Source organism: Dreissena polymorpha, chromosome 2 (assembly GCF_020536995.1).
Source record: "Dreissena polymorpha isolate Duluth1 chromosome 2, UMN_Dpol_1.0, whole genome shotgun sequence".
Taxonomy (NCBI): Eukaryota; Metazoa; Mollusca; class Bivalvia; order Myida; family Dreissenidae; genus Dreissena; species Dreissena polymorpha.
This window is the reverse complement of record NC_068356.1, coordinates 65,496,097-65,516,988: the sequence shown is the minus strand read 5'-3', so window position 1 is coordinate 65,516,988 and position 20,892 is coordinate 65,496,097. Positions and strand designations below refer to the sequence as shown.

The window sequence follows — 20,892 nt, the reverse complement described above, 5'->3', positions numbered from 1 at the left end:
TTTTTTTGCATGAAAAAATACGATCAAATGTGCAGTCTGTCTAATACAACAAGTGTCATTATTCACATCACCGCGTTGTTTTGAGTGTTATTGTATGCAATTTACAACATGCATATTCTTGACATGCCCCATTTTCTGATAGCATCCCTTAGCACACACAGAGGCAAATTAGCAAACGAGCCTGGTTCTGGAAATACTGGGCTCAATGCATGTGCATTAACCCTTTGCATGCTGGGAAATTTGTCGTCTGCTAAAATGTCTTCTGCTGAATTTCTAAAACTAGCATTTTCTTCGATTTTTTTCAAAGAATACTATCAAAATAGCAAACAGTTTGGATCCTGATGAGACGCCACGTTGTGTGGCGTCTCATCTGGATCCAAACTGTTTGCAAAGGCCTTCAAATTTGGTTCCAGCACTGGCAGAGTTAAGTGTTGTCCCTTATTAGCTTGTGCAGTCTGCTTGTCAGGGTAACTGTTTTCAGGTGTTATGATATTTTTTGTTAAAAGTGAGTTTCTTCTTATCAAAATTCAGTTAAGGCATAGTGTAGTCTCTGATTAGCCTGTACAGACTGCACAGGCTAATCTAGGACAACACTTTACACGCAGGCATTAAGCTCTGGGTTTTCTTACAGTGAGGCTGACATGGGTAAAGAAAACTAAATCATTTTGAATTTGGCTTTCCATGGATCTTTTATGTGCTTGTCAATGATAGGAGTTACAGGTCATGTGAGTTTTATATTAATACAGTGTTTAAGGCTAAAGCTCTTGGACTATCTCTAATTTTGAAGGCTTTTTGTTTTTTCTTTAAAATGGATACAAACAACATGGATATGAGAGTTATTCTTTATTTTTTACAAAACAAAGTCATAATATTTAAAAGCAACAACATTAGCATGTATTCCAGGTTCAAGGTTAAAGTTTGAACTTGGTTGAAGAACTATGCAGTCACTGTTCAATGCAGTATAATATGTAATGGCCCCCACAACGATGAAATTATTCAATTTCAATTATTATCTCATTATAAAATGCTGACCAATGAGAAAACATGTAACATATGAGCTTTGATAAAGACAAATCAACCGTCATCATAATAGTTGTCATGATGCCAATAACTAAATGATGAAATGAATGTATTGTTCCTTTCTATTTGATATTCTATTATACGAAGTTATAACATGGCATAAGAAATGTTTTGTTGTTTTTGTAGTAAATACAGGTATTCTGGCGTTGAGTGGTAGAAAATGTAATATGTATTTATTTAGCACATATGACTTAGCCTAATATTATGCATCAAACATTGCCAAGAACATGACCAGACAATTTGTAACCATTGACTGAATCAAATACACAACTGAACGATTAGTTGAAATGAACTTAAAGCACACAGCTTTTCAAAAACAAAACGTAAACATCCATTATATAGTGTTGTCAAGTATGCACATTGATGTCATACTGAGGTCTTTAAAACTATCTCTGATAAAATAAAAATTTAGCAGTTATTATTATTATTACTAAAAATAGTTTTAAACTTTATACAGATATAAAACTGACAATGTTTATTATTGATGAAATTTATATTTGATCAAAGTTAAACTTTGCCTAAATAAGCACTTGCAAAATGTTCATGCCCTGTCTGTATATGCTTGTGTAAAACACTGCATTTTTGGGGTTGCAAAAAGAATCAAAGTTATAATGGATTTTGCAAACAGCATAAAACCAGAACAGCCTGCGAGTAACTTGCAGTATGTTCAGGTTTTATGCTGTTTGCTGCTCATCAGTAACTAAGGGTTGGAATTGAAGCCTTTAAAACTTGAACTTAGTAAGAAAGGTCTTAAATTAAATTTTACTTTCTAAGGGACAACAAATGTTTATAAATACGTATCAAAGTGGTAAAGGTTAAATCCTGTCATATTTGAAGAATCCAATCTTGTCAAACTTTAAGATTGCAAACAATTCAACAATTAGCACTGAATAACATTTTTTTGAAAATTGAACACTATCTAGGAGGCTTATTCAGGAAGAATGTCTGAACACTGGTTTGGGTATCGTTATCATTTGTGTCCACACTGTTGTTAACGATCGTAAGTTCCGCTCTGCTCATGTATGATGACACATCCTCACGGCTTGACGTATCCGAATAACGCATTGAAGTTGGGCTAGCCTCAACAGCGTAATTATTGTTCTCACTTGTCACAAACGCAGGAAGTCTTCTCCTTGGTGTAAATTGAGGCCCAACAAAGTCACCTTGGGCCTCGGGTATATCTTTAAAACAGTGATATTTGACAGCGTTATTCAAAAGCTCTTGAACACGCGGAAAGTTTTTAAACGCACCATTCTTCTGCATCATGTAAAGCACTTTTTTATGCAGCAGGGGGTACTTGATGTTTATCAAAATATCCTCTATCCGCGCCTTATCGTTCAGGCTGTTTTTCTTCATCCAGTCCGTTGCAGACGTCAGGATTACATTTTCCTCCGCCTGACAGTAGTCGTTCTTGAGCAAGTCACAGACTAGTTGCCACGAACACAGAGGCCAGCACTCTGTCTGAACAAGGTCACTAAAACACAGGCACAGCACTTTGAAAGCGAGGTCTTTCACCTCAGAGGACTGGCTACGATCCTCGTACAGTTGACACACGGTAGTAACGGGAAAACCTCGCGACGGGATGTCACAGCCTGCCAAAGTGTTGCCCAGAATTTGTGTTATAAAGTTATCACAGTGAAGTACAAGGGGTTGTACGTCAAATTTCTGAGCCAGTCTCTGTAAGGCGATAACGTAATCTCTGTGCAGCCACACTGTTCCGCTGTATATGAAGTACAGAAAGCGACAGAACACCTGCGCGCATTCAGGAGGTTCATGCAAATACAACACCGGGCGTTCCGATTCAGATGATGCCGGTGTCAGGTGATTTAACTCGTCTGCCAGCACGTCACTTTTCAAGCCGAGGATCATTTTGTGAGCGCTGAACACGTATTGCCCATTATTTACGTTCACCATAATATCACTGAGTGATTCACTGTCAAACAAACTTTCAAAAGACTGCGACGTTTTAACACGTTTCGATCCCTCTCCCGTACTGTGTATTTCACCATCAGGAGGTTTCGAAGGATCGGGATAATTGGTGGCACTCCCTGGAGTAAATCTTTTCATTCTCGCATTCCGGAACAGCGACTTTTTTACGCGCATTTGGTCACGATTCCCCATTGCCCAGCCTTGTGATGACCATATTTTGTGCATTGAAGATTCCGTAAAATGTGGATACACAAGAGAAAATCTACATTTGCTTTCTAAGGCATGAGATTGCTGTTGTAATGAGTTCTCAGTTCTTAAACTGTACCAATCGACCTTGAAAACATTGTAACTGAGGTGAATGCCCTGTCTAGTCACGAATTTTAAATATTAATTTATATGCAGATATGACTGATTTATAGGCACGGAGATATGTCAAATTATAATAATAACCAGTGGTCGCTGCAGACAGGCAGTCTGATACTTCAATGTATAATAAGGTAGCATTTAGAACTTTGTTCCTTGTTACTAGTTGTTGTTTTTTATCACCAGTCACAATTAGCACTTGACCTGAGTACCTCCACAATTGCAAAGTATATTATTTAAAAATGCAGGTGATCCATGAAGTTATATCAATAATCCCATTATATTCAACATTCAGTGCAGGTGGTCCTTGAAGTTATAATATTTAATTTATCATTTATTTTTTGTCGCTGACCTGCAAATCTCACTGTGCCAGTTTCATTCGCCCCAATTATTGTCAGAGAATGCATGACACATTGTGATCATCCGAAGCTTTGCACTTTTTCCGAAGATGTTTATCGGTCTTTACACTGGGGTAATAATCTTACTGCAGACTTATTTTGGCACTAAGTCTGGACATCCTCTTGTTACGGGGATATATTATTTTCTACTCTGTTGTGATTCCCTTGTCTGGGTATTTCATAGCTAGAATGTTTGTGGCAGAGGTATCTTATCACGCTTAATTCAACTGTGGCATGAATTCCAGAGTATTTTGATGACTTGGTGTCTACAAGACATGTTTCTGTGATTTGAAGTCTTGTTTTTTTTCTTCTGTATTTTTCGTCTGTGCATGCGTTGTGGACCTCTCCTTTCTTTGATGGCTGCGTTGTTAGCTTTCCGGATCCCTTATGTTGAAATCTTTATCTGAAAACATACAGAAAAAGGTTTGTTAATGGCTTTGATAGAGTTGTATAGATAAACACTGAAGATAAAGCGCTGCATTTTACAGCTTGTCATTAGATGTTTAAGCATTTCAAAGCAGGGATTTTATCCTAGTTTACATTAATGCGATTCCGAATTCTGCCTTGACTTGTATGAAATAGTTGTCCTTTCTATTCCTTTCTAGTTGTAGCAAGCATTTAAGATTCAACCATGATATTTTTCTAGATAACATTCAACCCTGAGGAATTTGAGTCTATTTAATAATGGGGGAAATGTTTTGAAATTAACTTAATTTTGGCCATTAATTATAAGTACCATTATACCCGCCATATAAAACCTTAAAGCTGAGGATATTAATATCTTTTGACAGGTCATTTCTGTTCCGTGTCACAATAATTTTATCTTAAGCTGGATCAAAAGGTTAAGGATGGACATCATTTGAATTATCTGGATTTGAAATCTTGCTGTCTATTATTCAAACAGACTGGGCAGCTTCATTTCAAGAGCACACGAAAGGGGGGAGGGTAAAACCTATATTTATTGTGACTGAAAAATGACAATGCAAGCGACTTGACACATTCATAAAAAATAAAATCAAAATTTTGAAGGTGCATCACACAACTGTTGTAACTTTGCCTGCAAGCAATAATTATCAGAATAAACCACACTTTACCATAAACATTGTTGTGACATAAATATTGTTCGTTTATTTTGCCTCCAACTTAATATTTTGCATCAATTTTATTATGATTTTGTGTCTATGAATTTTTGTAAATTGAATTCATTTAAAGGTTAGTGCAGTGTCATTTAAATTTAATTTCAGTGCAATGTGGCATGGTACTAATCCGAACTAATCTTAACAAGTATGTGATTATCCATACTTGATTTCTCTGACAAATTGACTCAGACAATCCAAAGGAAAAACATTAGATTGTTCGTTTACAGACTTACCAATTTCGGATAGAAAGTCAATTGTTGTTAATCACAATCTAACTAAGCTCTATGGGCAAAATGGCCTTTTGTTGATCTGGATACTAAACATCTATTGTGTTCCTTACGCTGTTACAGACCTAACAGAATCAGCTATAGTTTCAGCAGACTTTATTGCGGTCAAATAATTGGAGAGCGATTAGGGCCGTGTTCATAATATGGACATTTTTCTACTAATAAAGATTTGCTTTGTTGAATTATTGCCAGATGAGCATAATTTCAGTAAAAGGTATTTGTTGAAAAATTAAAATGTTTTATGTAAAAATATGCCATACCTAAGGTAAGAAAAGAACAAATTCACCGAGACCACTTAGAGAAAAAGTGGGGAAAAGCATATTAATATATTTTTTTTTATGATGACAGCAAAAAAACACTGAAGCAGAAAAACTGCTATAATTTTATACCTCTGTCACAAGTTAATCTCAAACTAAGGAGTGATAGATCACTGGTAATCCAGTTTTACAATGATCAGTCAGAATCAACTGAGTTCCCCCCTAACTGACTTACAATTTCCTCTTGATACAGTTACCTGGGCCTTATCAAAGATATATGGAAAGAGAAAAACAAACTTTAAACTTGAACTTGACGGGCAGTACTTCTGTGTGAGAGCATTGATTTATCTGCAGTCTGGGAAAATGGGGTTTAATGCATCTGTGCAAAGCGTGTCGTTTCAGATAAGCCAATGAAGTCAGCCCACGCTAACCAGGGACAACACTTTTCACCTTAACAGCTTCATGCCTAGTGGACTCTCCCATCCTTCTAAATTGGATCAATTTATTTCCAAAGTTACGGATTTCTAGTACACTTATTTCTATATTTAGAATATTTCTTATAGAAATTCCTTTAAGCAAACAGCGCAGACCCTGATGAGACGCCGCATCATGCGGCGTCTCATCTGGGTCTACGCCGTTTGCAAAGTCCTTTTTTCTAGACGCTAGGCATAAATGGGTTAACAGCTTTCCCCCAAGAAGATACTTATTTTAAGTGCAAAATTTCTGTAAAAGCAGAATGTGCCATCCATGACTAGCCTGTGCACACTGAACAGGCTAATCTGGGACTAAACCTTATCCACATGCATTATTCCGTATTTTCCCAGCGGGGGTCTCATTAACTTCATGCTTGTTTATTCAAAAAGTGGAAACTCTGTTTATATTTCAGTCTGTTTAAATGTAAACATTTTAAAAGCTAGGAGTGTTACCATTCCCTACATAAGTTTTTGATGAAGCTTTACTTCTGCTGTCAAATTCATTAAAACCAGATTTTAAAGGGAAATCCATTTGTCATTTGTAAGATTTCTGTATGTTTGTAAAGGAAAACATTAAAACCCTACAACAGACTTACACTTCTTTTTTTCACAGACTTAACACTGAACGTCTTACTCAATTTATCATATCAATGTTTGTAAATGTCCCCAAAGTGCACTTGCAATACATTTAAATATGAGAAACAAATCCATTAGGCAGATCTCCCATTCAATCACCAACTCAGTAATGAATATCTGAACAGGAAACCTACAGCTCTAGCTAGCCCACAAGCTGTGTCATAATACCATAAAAATACCATAGAAATACCATGAACTACCTACTGAAATACCACTTCATCTGAGACACAATTAAGAGAGTGTTATCCTGTCGGCTAATCCAGTTGAGGCAAACAAACAATTTAGTAGGAGTGAGATGCCTATTCTGAAATTGTTGACCATTGTTGGAGTGCTCACAATTCATGTCTGAATTACACTGAATTACCTCCAACCAATTATATCGGTAGACCATTTAGGGAATAAATGGCAGTGGAGCAAAAAAAGGCCTTTTCTGCAAAAACTGGTTTCTCAGAGAGATTTATATTGGACAATTGTATCAATCAGCATTGACTTACTTGTCTGTTTTGTGAATGTATGTTCACTGATTTGTCCTGGCAGTCCATTCTTACTTTAATGGTGCCGATATTACCCTCATTCTGGGAAAACAGGACTTAATACATGTGCATTAACCCTTTGCATGCTGGGAAATTTGTCGTCTGCTAAAATGTCGTCTGCTGAATTTCTAAAATTAGCATTTTGTTTGATTTTTTTTCAAAGAATACTATCAGAATAGCAAACAGTTTGGATCCTGATGAGACGCCACGTTCTGTGGCGTCTCATCTGGATCCAACCTGTTTGCAAAGGCCTTTAAAATTCGGTTCCCGCACTGAAAGGGTTAAGTGTCATCCCAGATTAGCCTAGGGAAAACACTTTCTGTCTGGAATAGATTTTTGTTTAGAAGAGACTTCTTTTTACCGTAAAAATTCCATAAAAGCAGAAATTGTAGTCCACAATTAGCATGTGCAGTCTGCACAGGCACAACGCTTCAAGCACATGTATTAAGCACCATTTTCCCAAAGCAAAGCTCTTTTCTTCTTTCTTGTATATTCAACAAGTGGAAACTCTGTTTATATTTCAGTCTGTTTAGATGTAAACATTTTAAATGCTGAGAGTGGTACCATTACTGATTCAAGTTCTTAATGAGACTACGTTTTGCTATAAAATTCATAAAAATCAGATTTCAAAGTAAAAGCCATTTGTCATTTGTTACATTTAATTATTTGTAAAGGAAGACAAAAAATAGCTACAACTGACTTAATGCTGAACGTCTTACTCAATTTATCATATCTATGTTTGTAAATGTCCGCTAAATGCACTCATAATACATTTAAATATGAGAAACAAATCCATTAGGCAGATCTCCCATTCAATCACCAACTGAATAATGAATTTCTCAACAGGAAACCTACAGCTCTAGCTAGCCACTAGCTGTGGCATAATACCATTGAAATACCATAGAAATACCATGAACTATTACTGAAATACCATGGCATCTCAGACAAAGTTGAGAGTGTTGCCCTTCTGGCTAATCCATTTGAGGCAAACAAACAATTTAGTAGAATTGCGATGCCTATTCTTACATTGTTGGCCACTGTTGGAGAGCTTACAGTTCATCTCTGAATTACACTCCAACCAATTATATTGGTAGACCATTTGGGGAATTGGCCATGGAGCAAAAAAGGCTTTTGTTACTTACAAGAAATAGTTTCTCAGAGTGATTTAGGTTGGTCACTTTTCTCAACTGTCATTGAATTACTTGTCTGCTTTGTGAATGTATGTTTATTGATTTGTTCTGTCAGTCCATTACTTACTTTAACTCTTTCAGTGCAGGAACCAAATTTTGAAGGCCTGTGCAAACAGTTTGGATCCACTTGAGACGCCACAGAACGTGGCGTCTCATCAGGATCCAAACTGTTTGCTATTCTGATAGAATTCTTTGAAAACAATAGAAGAAAATGCTAATTTTAGAAATTTAGCAGACAACATTTTAGCAGACGACAAATTTCCCAGCATGCAAAGGGCTAACTTTGGATATGAGGTTTGCTCTGGGAAAACAGGGCTTAATACATGTGTGTTATTAGTGTTATCCCAGATTAGCCTGTGCAGTTTACACAGGCTAATCTGGGGAAACACTTTACAGACATGAATTGTAACTTTTATAGGTTGTAAGAATGGCTATATTATGTTTTTATTTGTGTGGAAATATTGTGTAATACCTATTATTTTAGTATTTAGTATATGAATATATGTGAAATCAAGACTTTTGCTTAGTTTGTTATGTTCAAACTTGATTTCACATGCCATGTGTCAGATTTAATGGTACATACACAAACTTTTAAGAGCATATTTCTAGTTAATACTGATAAAATATATGATATGTAAATAATTTGATAGTTAACTTATGTAATTAATTTTACAGCATATAAAACCTAACTCATACATATAGGCGGTAGTTTTTAATTTTTAGAAACATATTATAGATGATATGAATTCAAATATTTATTGATTGATTCCAGTATTGAACAGTTTGTCTTTCGTCATAAGTGAAAAATACAACAGAGCAATATTTTTAATATGATGTAATCCACAAGTTGTGCTCTGTGAGTCACTACATTATATGGCCATTATAAGTAAGGTGACATTTGCCTATCTTAGTTTCAAATGAACTTTGTAGACAGGTTGGATTAACTGATTAACCAGCACTTAACCGGAGGTAATCCAGCCATGCAGAATATCACCGTTGTCCAAGATCGTGTGTACATTCCAATATCACCGGGGAAGGGTATTCATATGCAGTCCCTAGACTCACTGTAATTATATTATTGTAGCTTATAATTTGCAGTGGAAGAATGCAGAAAAAAAGATGATTGTCCTTACGCTAATTTTTTTCCAAACCTCTTTTCATTTACCAAGAAATCTAAAAACAATTGCCTTCCTTTCCTTTTTTGGCATAGAATTTTGTCGTCCCAGATTAGCCTGTGCAGTCCGCACATGCTAATCTGGGACGACACTTTCCGCTTTAATGGCATTCTTAGTTTCAAGAGAGTCCTTTTTTGCCGAAAATCAAGTTTAGGTGGAAAATGTCGTCCCTGATTAGCCTGTGCACACTGCACAGGCTAATCTGGGATGCCACTTTACGTAAAAGCATAAAGCCCAGTTTTCTCAGAACAAGGCTCATTTAATGGTTGGAAACAGTAAATCATTAGTGTGATCATATTCTGAAATTATATAGCCAGTTGCTGACAGTTGATTTTTGTTGTCATTTTCAAACAAAGGCCTGTCAAAACAACTGCAAAAGACCTAATATTGCTTAACCGTGACTTGTTTACTTCAAAACAACCATTCCGTCTTGGCCCGTTGTGTCTCAGAACAGCAAAACCCATGTTCCAAAGTCTCGAGAGAGAGAATATTACGTTCATAATGTAGCACTAATATCTAGTGAATCGGCTGAGCATGTAATCAGAGCATGTTGCATAACAGCGTCAGCATGTTCTTCCCTTGCCAGTGACAAGAGCCATAAATGTTTACAAGATTTTTACATTAGTTTACATTGTATGATGACGACAATCTGTCGGCTGGATTTTTAAGCCCACGTTTATTGATGATTTGTTCACTGAAAACCGGACCACGTCTCATACTAGTGTTCTAATTGTTTGTAATGACTCCATGTTGTAGCCGAGATGTCCAGACCAAGTTCTGTTGAAATGTTTAAAATGTATTTTACAGCCTGTTAGATAAAACGCTTAACTTTAAGACCAGAGTTTTTGTGATTTGACCTTAAAAATGCTCTCAGCTGATTGTCGGGTATAAAATATTAGCTTTTAAGATTACAGTATTTTCAGTAATGAGACAATTATGTGGGGAGCTATTCAGCAGCCAGGCCACTTGTAAAGGACTTGATGTTAATTAATGGTCTTTTTGAGATGATTAATAGCAAAAGTTGATTTTGAATATCCTAATCTGAGGTGATTTACTGTTACAATAAAACTTCTTGGCCGTAATTTTCTGAACAATTCTGAGACTTGAGTCTAAAACTATAGAAAAGCCTTGGCATTGCATTATGTTCAGGAATTTATTTTTGAGTCTTTATAATTTTTCATGTAGAATATTTTGTTAATTACATAGTTAACAATAGTAGCCTGTATATATTCTAACACTGGATGTATTTTTTCTTGTTTCTAAGTCTGTTCTTAATTGTTAAGTCTAAGAAGAGGTTGGTGAATATGTGCCCTGATGTGTTAGCGGTTTAAATATATTCCAGTTATGTTGGCGTACGTGTTCATGAGGGCCTAGATTTATAAAGCTCTCTAAGGGATACTTAAGTTATGATAGTTTAAATTGGTAACCAAAGATACAATTTTTTCTTTTAAAATCTTTAAGTTCATATTGGAAATAGGGTACGAGTACTAAACATGTTTTTAACTGACCGAAATATTCGACCATTCAAGTCAATTAGAAGAAAGAAATGTCACAATTTTTGCAGTTGTTTTGATTATTTAAAAAAAAAATTGTAATGAATATGGTGACCAAGGCTTCATCAAAAGAAGCATTTATAAATACTTCGTCATCCAACAATTTATGATATAAAAATATAACCCAGTTGGTTTCCCTATAATAATATTTTCAAGAAATGTAAATGATTTGTAAATGATAAAATCTGTTTGTTACATGACACAAAAAATAAAACCATTACTCAAGATATTTTTCACTTGAGACTGGAGATCTTTTAATTCAAACAATAAGCTATAACTATCAAGTTTTGTCGCCATTGGATGGGGTTGTCATACAGTTTTATGGGTTTTTAATACCAGTTTATGAAATAGAAATGTTAAGCCTCATGAATTATGAGTTGTATCAAAAGGAAAGACGGTGCAAACATTGACTAAATGAACGATTACGCACTAGATTAAAGGCGGTTTTCATGGCCTCAATTTGATGCATTAAGTTTTGAAAGCATTTAGTGCAGTTTGCTTGCTTACTGATATTTTGTTTAAGCGCATATGTATGGATGGTAAAATTGTTCCCACTAATGGCAAAGCTTCTGCCTGATATAGATGTTATCAGAATTATACTGTTGCTTCTATTATTTATGTATCTATTTAAATGAAATAATTGTCTAGCAAATATTTGTAAACCATTGATAGGGGAAATCAATTTTTAATAATTCCATTCTACTTACTTAAGGGAATGTAATTCTTCGTGACATGTTGTTTTGATAGAATTCTCTACATATTGACCTCTTCTTATAACATACATGAATGAAAATATGTATTGTTTTATTAGCTTGGCTGTTTTCGGAGAAAACCCGAGGTACTGTCATAGCCAGCTCATTGTCCGGCGTCGTGCTAAAACCTGTACATTTTGTTAACCTTTTGAACATTGGCCTAGTAAAATCAATGTGCTTTCACCTACAACTTTGAAACTTCATATGTAGATGCACCTTGATGAATTCTACATGCCACACCCATTTTGGGGTCACTAGGTCAAAGGTCAAGGTCACTGTGACCTAAAAAATATATAATCTGACAAGTTTTCATTTATTCAAAACTGCACCCGCATCCGAGCGTTGGCACCTGTTATGCGGTGCTCTTGTTATAGTTATATGCAACAAATGACTCGACCTTCAGTCTGTGATTCATTACTCTTTGTTATGTCTTGTGGTATTGATATTGATGTATGTATGGTTATTAGAAATTATTACAAGGTAGTTATTGTGTCTGCGAACAGCCGTTTGTGTTTCTTTATGATGACAAAGACAAGGTTTAATGGTCAGATTTTTTGGCCTTGGGGGGAAAAGCGATGTCGCTTACTCGGGTTGCAAAACAAGATGTTTTCCATGACTCGATATATTAAAGGAATTGTTGGGGTTTTTTTTGTTTATACATTTCTGAATAAAATTCATCTTCAAGGCAAAAGGAAGAATATTTTGGTCATTTTAGACATTTCTGGGTTCAAGTCCTGTAATGGCTGCACAAATTGTCTGATATTTATATAGGTTATTGAAAAAGAAAGATAAAAAGTAGAAGTAATGAATTATTTCTATTACTAACCCAAGAACAAGTTGAAACCTTAAGTGCGTGCGTAATGTTGTAGACGGTTTTATAAATATTATATGTGACAGCTAGTGCTTTCTCAAATGAAGGAGGGAATTATGTACTCTGATCCCGTCAGATTGTATTAACACTTTGCATGCTGGGAAATTTGTCGTCTACTAAATTTCTAAAATTAGCATTTTCTTCAAAAAAAAAATCAAAGAATACTATCAGAATAGCAAACTGTTTGGATCCTGATGAGACGCCACGTTTTGTGGCATCTCATCAGGATCCAAACTGTTTACAAAGGCCTTCAAAATTCAGTTCCAGCACTGAAAGAGTTAACTTTACCAAATACTTAGGGAAAAAAAGTAGTAACTTTTTCTGCATTAGGAATCCTGATATTATGTCAGGTTATAAAATTAGCAATTAGTATGCACTGTCTGTAAATATTAACCCTTTAAGCGCTGGAACCGAATTTTGAAGGCCTTTGCAAACAGTTTGGATCCAGATGAGACGCCACAGAACGTGGCGTCTCATCAGGATCCAAACTGTTTGCAATTCTGATAGTATTTTTGAAAAAAACTCGAAGAAATGGCTAATTTTAGAAATTCAGCAGACGACATTTTAGCAGACGACAAATAGGTTACCGCTATTTACAGGTGATGATGAATAAGTACATGTACATGTTATATTCAACATTCAAAATTCTGGTAAGGGATTTATTTGAAGTGTCTTGATGTTAATGTAAATTTTATTGAAGTGGTTTGTCCATTGTTTGTGTTCAAGATGACAGATATTGTCATGCCTAGTGGGTGGGATTTCTAAGAAAGATTTAGGCTAATTTATCACTGTTAATAATAATTGTACTTTGGTAGAATTATTTATGGGTAAGGGAATGACTACTACAGAACTTTCTTAGGGCTCATGGACAATGAATTACTTGATGATTTACTCTGCTTGACTTTAATTATTGACTAATAACATTTATTGTTTTTGTTATTATCGCAAATATTCTAGGTAGTTATCTAATGTCAACAAATATTATAAGTCAATTGTTTTCATGGTAATGGTGGCTGTCAAACTGAGCATTTGTTTGCCTTATAAATTGGTTTAGTCATAAATGTGTAACAAAACACAATTATTTACAACCTGCGAAGAAAAGAAAGTACTATTTTAGAGCAAATATGATAAAAACCAATATTCGCTTTAATATTATTATTATTTTGTAAATGTTTTCAAAAATAAAAAATATTTTAGCATTTTTCTGTTTTGGCCACAGTTTTTCTTTATCTAACCTTAGATTGTAAATACTAAACTTGCGCTATACTCAGGCCTTTTCCGCTCCATTTTGGGAAAACGCCACACAGGAATTTTGGGAATTTCGCATCGTGAAAAACCCCATTTAGGAAAAAAAATATTCGCAAAACTGGCTAAATTGGGAAAAATAATCCCATGTTAATAGTGTTTCTTATATTTCAAAGAAGCCGTTAACTGGTAAATAACGACTATTTTGATAACATATTATTACAATTTTACAAAATATTATGAACATGTGTGATAAGTGCAGGTTTTTTAATCTGATTTTGGGGAAAAGGCCTGAAGGAAAAAAAATCGCACTTAAAACGTCGGATGTAGGGGCAAATAAGGAATAAGTCTTAAATAATAAATTTAACATATTTTACTGTTTTTAAAACAAATTCAAGGCAACAAATAATTTAATCATGCAATATTGTTTTTTTGTCTACACTGGATCAGGTTAACTTATTAACTTATATAATTGAAGGTTTAAAAAAAAATATTTTTTTTTTTATTTTTTTTTTTGGAATTGGGATATTTTTTTCAATTGGGAAAAATAACCAACCAGATTTGCATTGGGAATGGGGCCGAAATTCGGACCAGTGGCATAGGGCGGAAAAGGCCTGTACTGAAATTAAAATTCAACATTAATTGAAATTCAATTTAAGGCTTGTACTAAGCGTGCTAACCAGTTTGTTATAGACATTTTATAAACAAAATCAAATTTACAAAATGATGAACATACACTGTGATTGTTATTTTTGGCCTAGATCAAATCATTTTTACACCATAATTATTGTAGTCAGAAAGTCTGACGAGCTTTGACTAATTAGCTTTCAACTTCGTGTTGTGTAAAATAAGAAAAGTTCTGTATCAACAGTTTTTATGGTACATCTTGATTTCTCTATTTAATTATGTAATTTAATTTAATTGTTTGTTTAATTCTTGAGATCATTTGTTTCATTTGTATTGATAAAAATTATGTAAAATACAGTTTAAAAAAATGTTATTCACTTGCGTTTTAATGAGTGTAATATAATGTATATTATTGTTTGCTTAAGAACCAGCGTATTTATAACCAGAGCAATTATGTAAACAAAAAGTGCAAGTGGCTTTTGGAGTTAGTTAAATTCATCCCTATTAAAACCTTCCTAATTATGTTCACACAAGTATGACAAATACTTACAAATAAGATTATGACTTAACAAGAGATAAATCCAGTTTCAAACAAGCATACATCCATGAATTCACTCTGCCCTGTTCACTGCCTACACTTCTACTGAACCAAACAGCTCCCTACTGTTTGCTTGCCCTATCGGCTGCTCTATCTATTCTCTATATGCGACTGCTCATTGACAAACTGACAAACGTAAAAAGTAAACCACCTTTTGCCTGTCAAGAGGCTAACATGTATTGTAAAAACTGAATGTCTATTCAGGCGCCAGTTATACATTGAACAATTGCCTTCAGGTACATGTATTTTGTCAACTAGCAATCACCTTTCGCCATACCGTAGTTGCCATAATTGACTTCCTGTCGTCAGTGTTTTTGTAATTCAATGTGCTGCCAACAGTTGTGTTGTTGATTTTTTATCTTTGGTAATGATGATAAGATTGGTTATGATTGAGATCATATCAGTTTAATTGAATTTTTTCAATTTAATGCATAATTGTCATGTGTTAATGGGATGGGATGTTTTTGGATAATTATGTTTGATGTCAATTCTTTAACTATTTAATTAATCAGGTGGTTATTATCTAAATACGTGAATGTATCACAAGACATTTTTTCTAATATGTACATGAGCATGGGTTTTTCATAAGATGAATTGAATTAATAATAAACAATATGTGAGAAAACATTAATAAAATTGATTTGATTTTTATGATTAAAAGTCATTATGGGTAAATTATTCATATAAAAGTGGTTGATTATAAACCACACAAAAAATGTTGATGATATCATCAGCTGTTTTTGATACAATTATTTTACAAACCTGTGTGCAAATCATAGCACAGTTCACTAGAGAGTTACTTAGTGCAGTGGAGCATGGCTGAAAATCTCATTTAATTAACTATCTTTTAAACTAACACTCTTCATTACATACTTTTATAATTAGCTCATTCATACATGTATGTTTGACAGCTTTTAACCCTTTCCCACTCAGAAGCAAATTGAAAATTGCTATGTGCGAACAGCATAAAGAAGAACAGCCTGCGAGTAACTCGCAGTCTGTTCAGGTTTTATGCTGTTTGCTACTCATCAGTATCTAATGGATTTACATATGATTTTTTTTTAATTTCATGTAGTGAAATGAGAGCGGTTTTATTTGTGTCGCATATTGCTGAATCATAAAATACATCACTTGTTTATAATTTATGCAACAGTGACATTCATAAAGATCTTCAATAATTTACGTACCATTTTGATAACGCAATGTTGTTCATGCCCAATATGTCCATGATTCAACTGACTAGCATTATTCTGGTGTTGTTATTATAGAAACTATGGTAGATTGATAAAATCAACCTGGTTCATTTCTTGAATGCAAGTTACAGCCCATAAATCACCTGCTGATTTGTCACTTTACATACTCTTTTGTTTTGTGACTGATTTAAGTGAAGTTGTGATGTTTCCCTGAAGGCAGTTTTGATTTGCATCAATATTTTGTAAATTTTGAACAATATTCAGGATTGTTTTTGCACATGATCATTTCAAGGAAATATTTGTTTTATTCATGAATTATTATTAAAGTACAGTACAGTTTTTGTGTATAAATCAAAAAATATCTTTTTTTTAATGTGATCGCACTTGACATTAAGTTTTTTTATTCCAGGAAAAACAAGTTCTCTCTTAAAAAAGTTGTATGCACAGCAAATATTTATTTCCTTTGCAGAAAATCAGGAGATGTGATGTCAGCGTGCAAAGAAACCTTCCTTTTAATTCACAAAGTTAAAACTGAAGTATCATGTGTCTTAATGGCACAGTACTAAACTGCTTTCATGTACACCCACAGCAAGCAGTATATGGGCCGTGCCTTGTGAAAAGGGGGTTTAATGCATGTGCGTAGTGTCGTCCCAGATTAGACTGTGCAGTCTACATAGGCTAATCAGGGATGACACTTTCCGCTATTATGATATTTTTCGTTTAAAGAAAGTCTATTGTTAGCAAAAATTAAGTTTAGGCGGAAAGTGTCATCCCTGATTGGCATGGGACGACATTTTACGCACATGCATTTAACCCCCTTTTTACAGAGGGCGGCTTATATTTAATGTTCAGCTAAGTCTGGCCATGGGTGTTCTTATTTATTTTGCGTTTTATAGTCCCAGACAGATTATATCAGGAGTATTTTGTATTCAGTACCACGTTTTCTGTTGCTTTTTTGGGGTGAAATTCAACAACAAAAATCTGCAGTGGATTACAAATGGAATTTACTCAGAATATCTGCAGACAGGCAGATACTGTGAAGGGTAATTTGTCAGCCATCCCCACCCATGATGCAATCAGTCTGCGACTAGAAATTTCTCATAAGTTGTTTACAGATTTCATACCCTGTAATGTTTATGAGGGTTACAAATATTAATGTAACTGTGGGAGCTTCGAATTGACAAGTATATGCCCAGAACCATGATGATCGGATGTAATTTTTATGCTCCCCGAAAATATTTTCGGTGGAGCATAATATTAGTTGCCAGTTTGTAGTTCCGTGTACCTTCCTTCCGTCACACTTTTGCTACCCTTTCTCATAGCGCCTTCAATACTTTACTAATCGCTTTTATATTTGGCATGTAGGTACCTTGCATGGACCTCTACCTTTTGATGAGGTTTGAGGTCACTGGGGTCAAGGTCATGGTCACAGAGGCTAATAATTATAAACTTCCTTCTACACACTTTTGCTACCGTTGCTCATAGGGCCTTCAATACTTAACCAATTGCTTTCATATTTGGCATGTAGGTACCTTGCATGGACCTCTACCTTTTGATGAGGTTTGAGGTCTCTGGGGTCAAGGTCAAGGTCACCAAGGCTAATAATAGACTTCCTTCTGTCACACTTTTGCTACCGTTTCTCATAGCGCCTTTAATACTTAACCAATCGCTTTCATATTTGGCATGAAGGTACCTTTCATGGACCTCTACCTTTTGATGAGGTTTGAGGTCACGGGGTCAAGGTCACTGAGGCTAATAGATATTTTAGGTGTTTATTAACACATACATTGACAAAGCGCATCATCGGGGAGCATCCATCAGTTTCACTGATATTTTTGTTAAACTATAATCTTGTTTTAGAAGAATATGTCAGATAGTTTCTTTGTGACCATAGTTAATATTTGTAAAAATAATTATATTCTAATTGTATGAAAATATCACTATCTGCCAATTTTAGAGTTGAGTTATGGTCCTTTGAAGGTTATCTTTCATGTTGAAAGTAGGGAATGAGTTATGGCCAACATGGACTTACAACACTGTAGGTTATCCTCAATGTCTGAAAGTATGGGATTAAGTATAATGGCCCTTTGGAGGTTATCCTCAATGTATGAAAGTATGGAGTGGAGTTATGGCCCTTTGAAGGTTATCCTAACTGTATGAAATTATGGATTGTAGTTATGGCCCTTTAAAGGATATTCTAACTTTATGAAAGCATGGAGTGTAGTTATGGCCCTTTGAAGGATATCGTAACTGCTTGAATGTATGGAGTGGAGTTATGGCCCTTTGAAGGTTATCCTAACAGTATGAAAGTATGGAGTGAAGTTATGGCCCTTTGAAGGTTGACATAACTGTATGCAATTATTGAGTGCAGTTATGGCCCTTTGAATGATATCCTAACTGCTTGAATGTATGGAGTGGAGTTAATTGGTCCTTTGGAGGTTATCTTAACTGTATGAAAGTATAAAGTGTAGTTATGGCCCTTTGAATGATATCCTAACTGCTTGAAAGTATGGAGTGGAGTTATGGCCCTTTGAAGGTTATCCTAACTGCATGAAAGTATGGAGTGTAGTTATGTCCCTTTGAAGGTTATCCTAACTGTATGAAAGTATGGAGTGGAGTTATGGCCCTTTGAAGGATATCCTAACTGCTTGAATGAATGGAGTGGAACTATGGCTCTTGAAAAATGTTAACATGTATTTTTGGTGTTTTGTATCCACAGGCTTGAATTTGAAAAAAATAATCTTCAATAAACAAGACTGTTTGTATGCCCCCGGATCGATTATCGGGGTTATATTGTTTTTGGCCTGTCTGTCTGTCTGTCATTGTATGTGTCTGTCTGTCTGTCCTAAAACTTTAACCTTGGTCATAACTTTTGCAATATTGAAGATAGCAACTTGATATTTGGCATGCCTGTGTATCTCATGTAGCTGCACATTTTGAGTTGTGAAAGGTCAAGGTCAATGTCATCCTTCAAGGTCAAACATAAAAAAAACAAATCCAAGGGAAGTAATAAGCTTTAAAGGGAGATAATTATCTGTACCTGCCAAATGATAATTTTTTATTAGAGGGCATTATGTTGCTGACAAACACATATCTTGTATTGTTATGTTGTGCAGAGACTTCTGGGTAGAGTTAAGGAGGCAAACAGGATGGAGACAAAATTATGTTATAGTTGTTTTAAAAGAAGAATAAGCTCTAGTTATAATTTGAGAGGCGATTGGAGTGCATCCTTAACCATTCTCCTGCAAGTTTCAAAGAATGTTCATGAACTGTTCATCAACTCACAACCTTGGGATGTAATGTTCAAGAAATGATTCCTGAAGCCTAGTGCATCATTCAATTAAAGTGTGTGTTTGTTATCTGGACACTCCAGTGACTGTACACTGGGTGAACTTCCCAGCCCAATTGTCCCATGCCAGGCAAGCGGACCCCATAATGCAGACCCATAATATAGTATAATCACGTTAATTCTTTGCACCAAAACCTTGATGCTGTCTGCTGGGAGGGTAATTTGGGCAAATAAGCTTAATTTTATGCTCATTTGCCAGACTGGTCTGTATAGAGGCTCAACAGTTAACCATTCTGGAGGCACTTTTGTTTCTGAGAGTTTCGTGTTTTTCTTTTAAGTTCGCTGCCTGTGGTGGAGTGCCCGAATGGTCTCAATGTAAGATGGTGACTGAACACATTACGGGTATACTTGTTTAAAATTCTGAAGTAGAATGACTACAATTCCTGATAGTAATCAAAATGTCTTTATAACATAAATGGTGTGCCCTTGATACTATCCCTTTAATGATGGAATTTGTTTGATTATTTTAAAGTTAAACATAATAGACACAAATGAGGGGCAGAGTTATTATTTGATAAATATTTTATAATACAAAGAAAAAGTGATTTGTGTTACCACCAGCAGGCAACAGTAGCTAATTGTTTACGTATATAATGAACATTATTTACATGAACAAAGATGAGCGTTAAAGAAGCCTTTTATTATTTGAGCCACGTTCTGGAAAACAAAGTGTTGTCCAAGAATAGCCTGTGCAGTCTGCACAGTCTAATCAATAATGACTCCTAGACTGGATCTTTCAATTTACTTTAAACGAACAATTCCGTAAAAGTGGAAAGTGTTGTCTCTTATCTGAGATGACACTTTACACACATGCATTAAATCCTGTATTCCCAGAATGCAGCTCATTTTGGGTAGTTGCCTTGTAGAGTCGAACGAATTTAATACCAGTGCTGTGTTAAAACTGAATCAAGGCATTATTTGCTTTTTATTTCACTAAGCAGGTACTTTATCAGTGTTATCATTCAGTTTACATGTTCTTAGCACATATTAGATGTTCCTCTTGGAAAGTACCAAATCAAAGACCAGAATAGATTGCTGAAAGGTGATGAGCAGATAAATCTACAGCTATTATGCAATTAAATTGCTATCTATTAAACATCACAAACATTGTATACAAACACTACATCTCATTCAGCCTGTCTTTGTAAATCTTCGACCAAATCAAGAGATAATGCACTCCTCTAATTGATTGCCCCTGTCGAGTCCCAAACCTCCAGTAATCAGTGTGCTTGAAAGCTTTGCAA

The 20,892-nt window shown here is 35.0% G+C and overlaps 2 protein-coding genes across 6 annotated transcripts in view; one reads left to right on the top strand and one right to left on the bottom strand.

Moving 5' to 3' along the window:
* LOC127867377 (uncharacterized) overlaps nucleotides 1-20,892 on the top strand; it is a 186,051-nt gene that overhangs the window by 121,956 nt on the left and 43,203 nt on the right. The gene's annotated exons all lie outside the window — the stretch shown is intronic.
* LOC127867387 (kelch-like protein 4) lies at nucleotides 829-15,390 on the bottom strand. Of its 4 annotated transcripts, none has more exons than XM_052408509.1 (2): nucleotides 15,258-15,390; nucleotides 829-4,173 (listed from the first exon to the last, which is right to left on the bottom strand). In XM_052408509.1, exon 2 carries the CDS (start codon nucleotides 3,232-3,234, stop codon nucleotides 1,996-1,998), a length of 1,239 nt encoding a protein of 412 aa, XP_052264469.1. In that variant the 5' UTR covers nucleotides 3,235-4,173; nucleotides 15,258-15,390; the 3' UTR covers nucleotides 829-1,995. The 4 variants fall into 4 exon arrangements, with proteins under 4 accessions (XP_052264469.1, XP_052264466.1, XP_052264467.1 ...); XM_052408506.1 differs by lacking the exon at nucleotides 15,258-15,390 and adding an exon at nucleotides 15,059-15,239; XM_052408507.1 differs by lacking the exon at nucleotides 15,258-15,390 and adding an exon at nucleotides 7,057-7,111.

Bases quoted from the DNA above. Each gene is read 5' to 3' on its own strand.
- LOC127867387 (XM_052408509.1), bottom strand. From the start codon at position 3,234: ATGCACAAAATATGGTCATCACAAGGCTGGGCAATGGGGAATCGTGAC.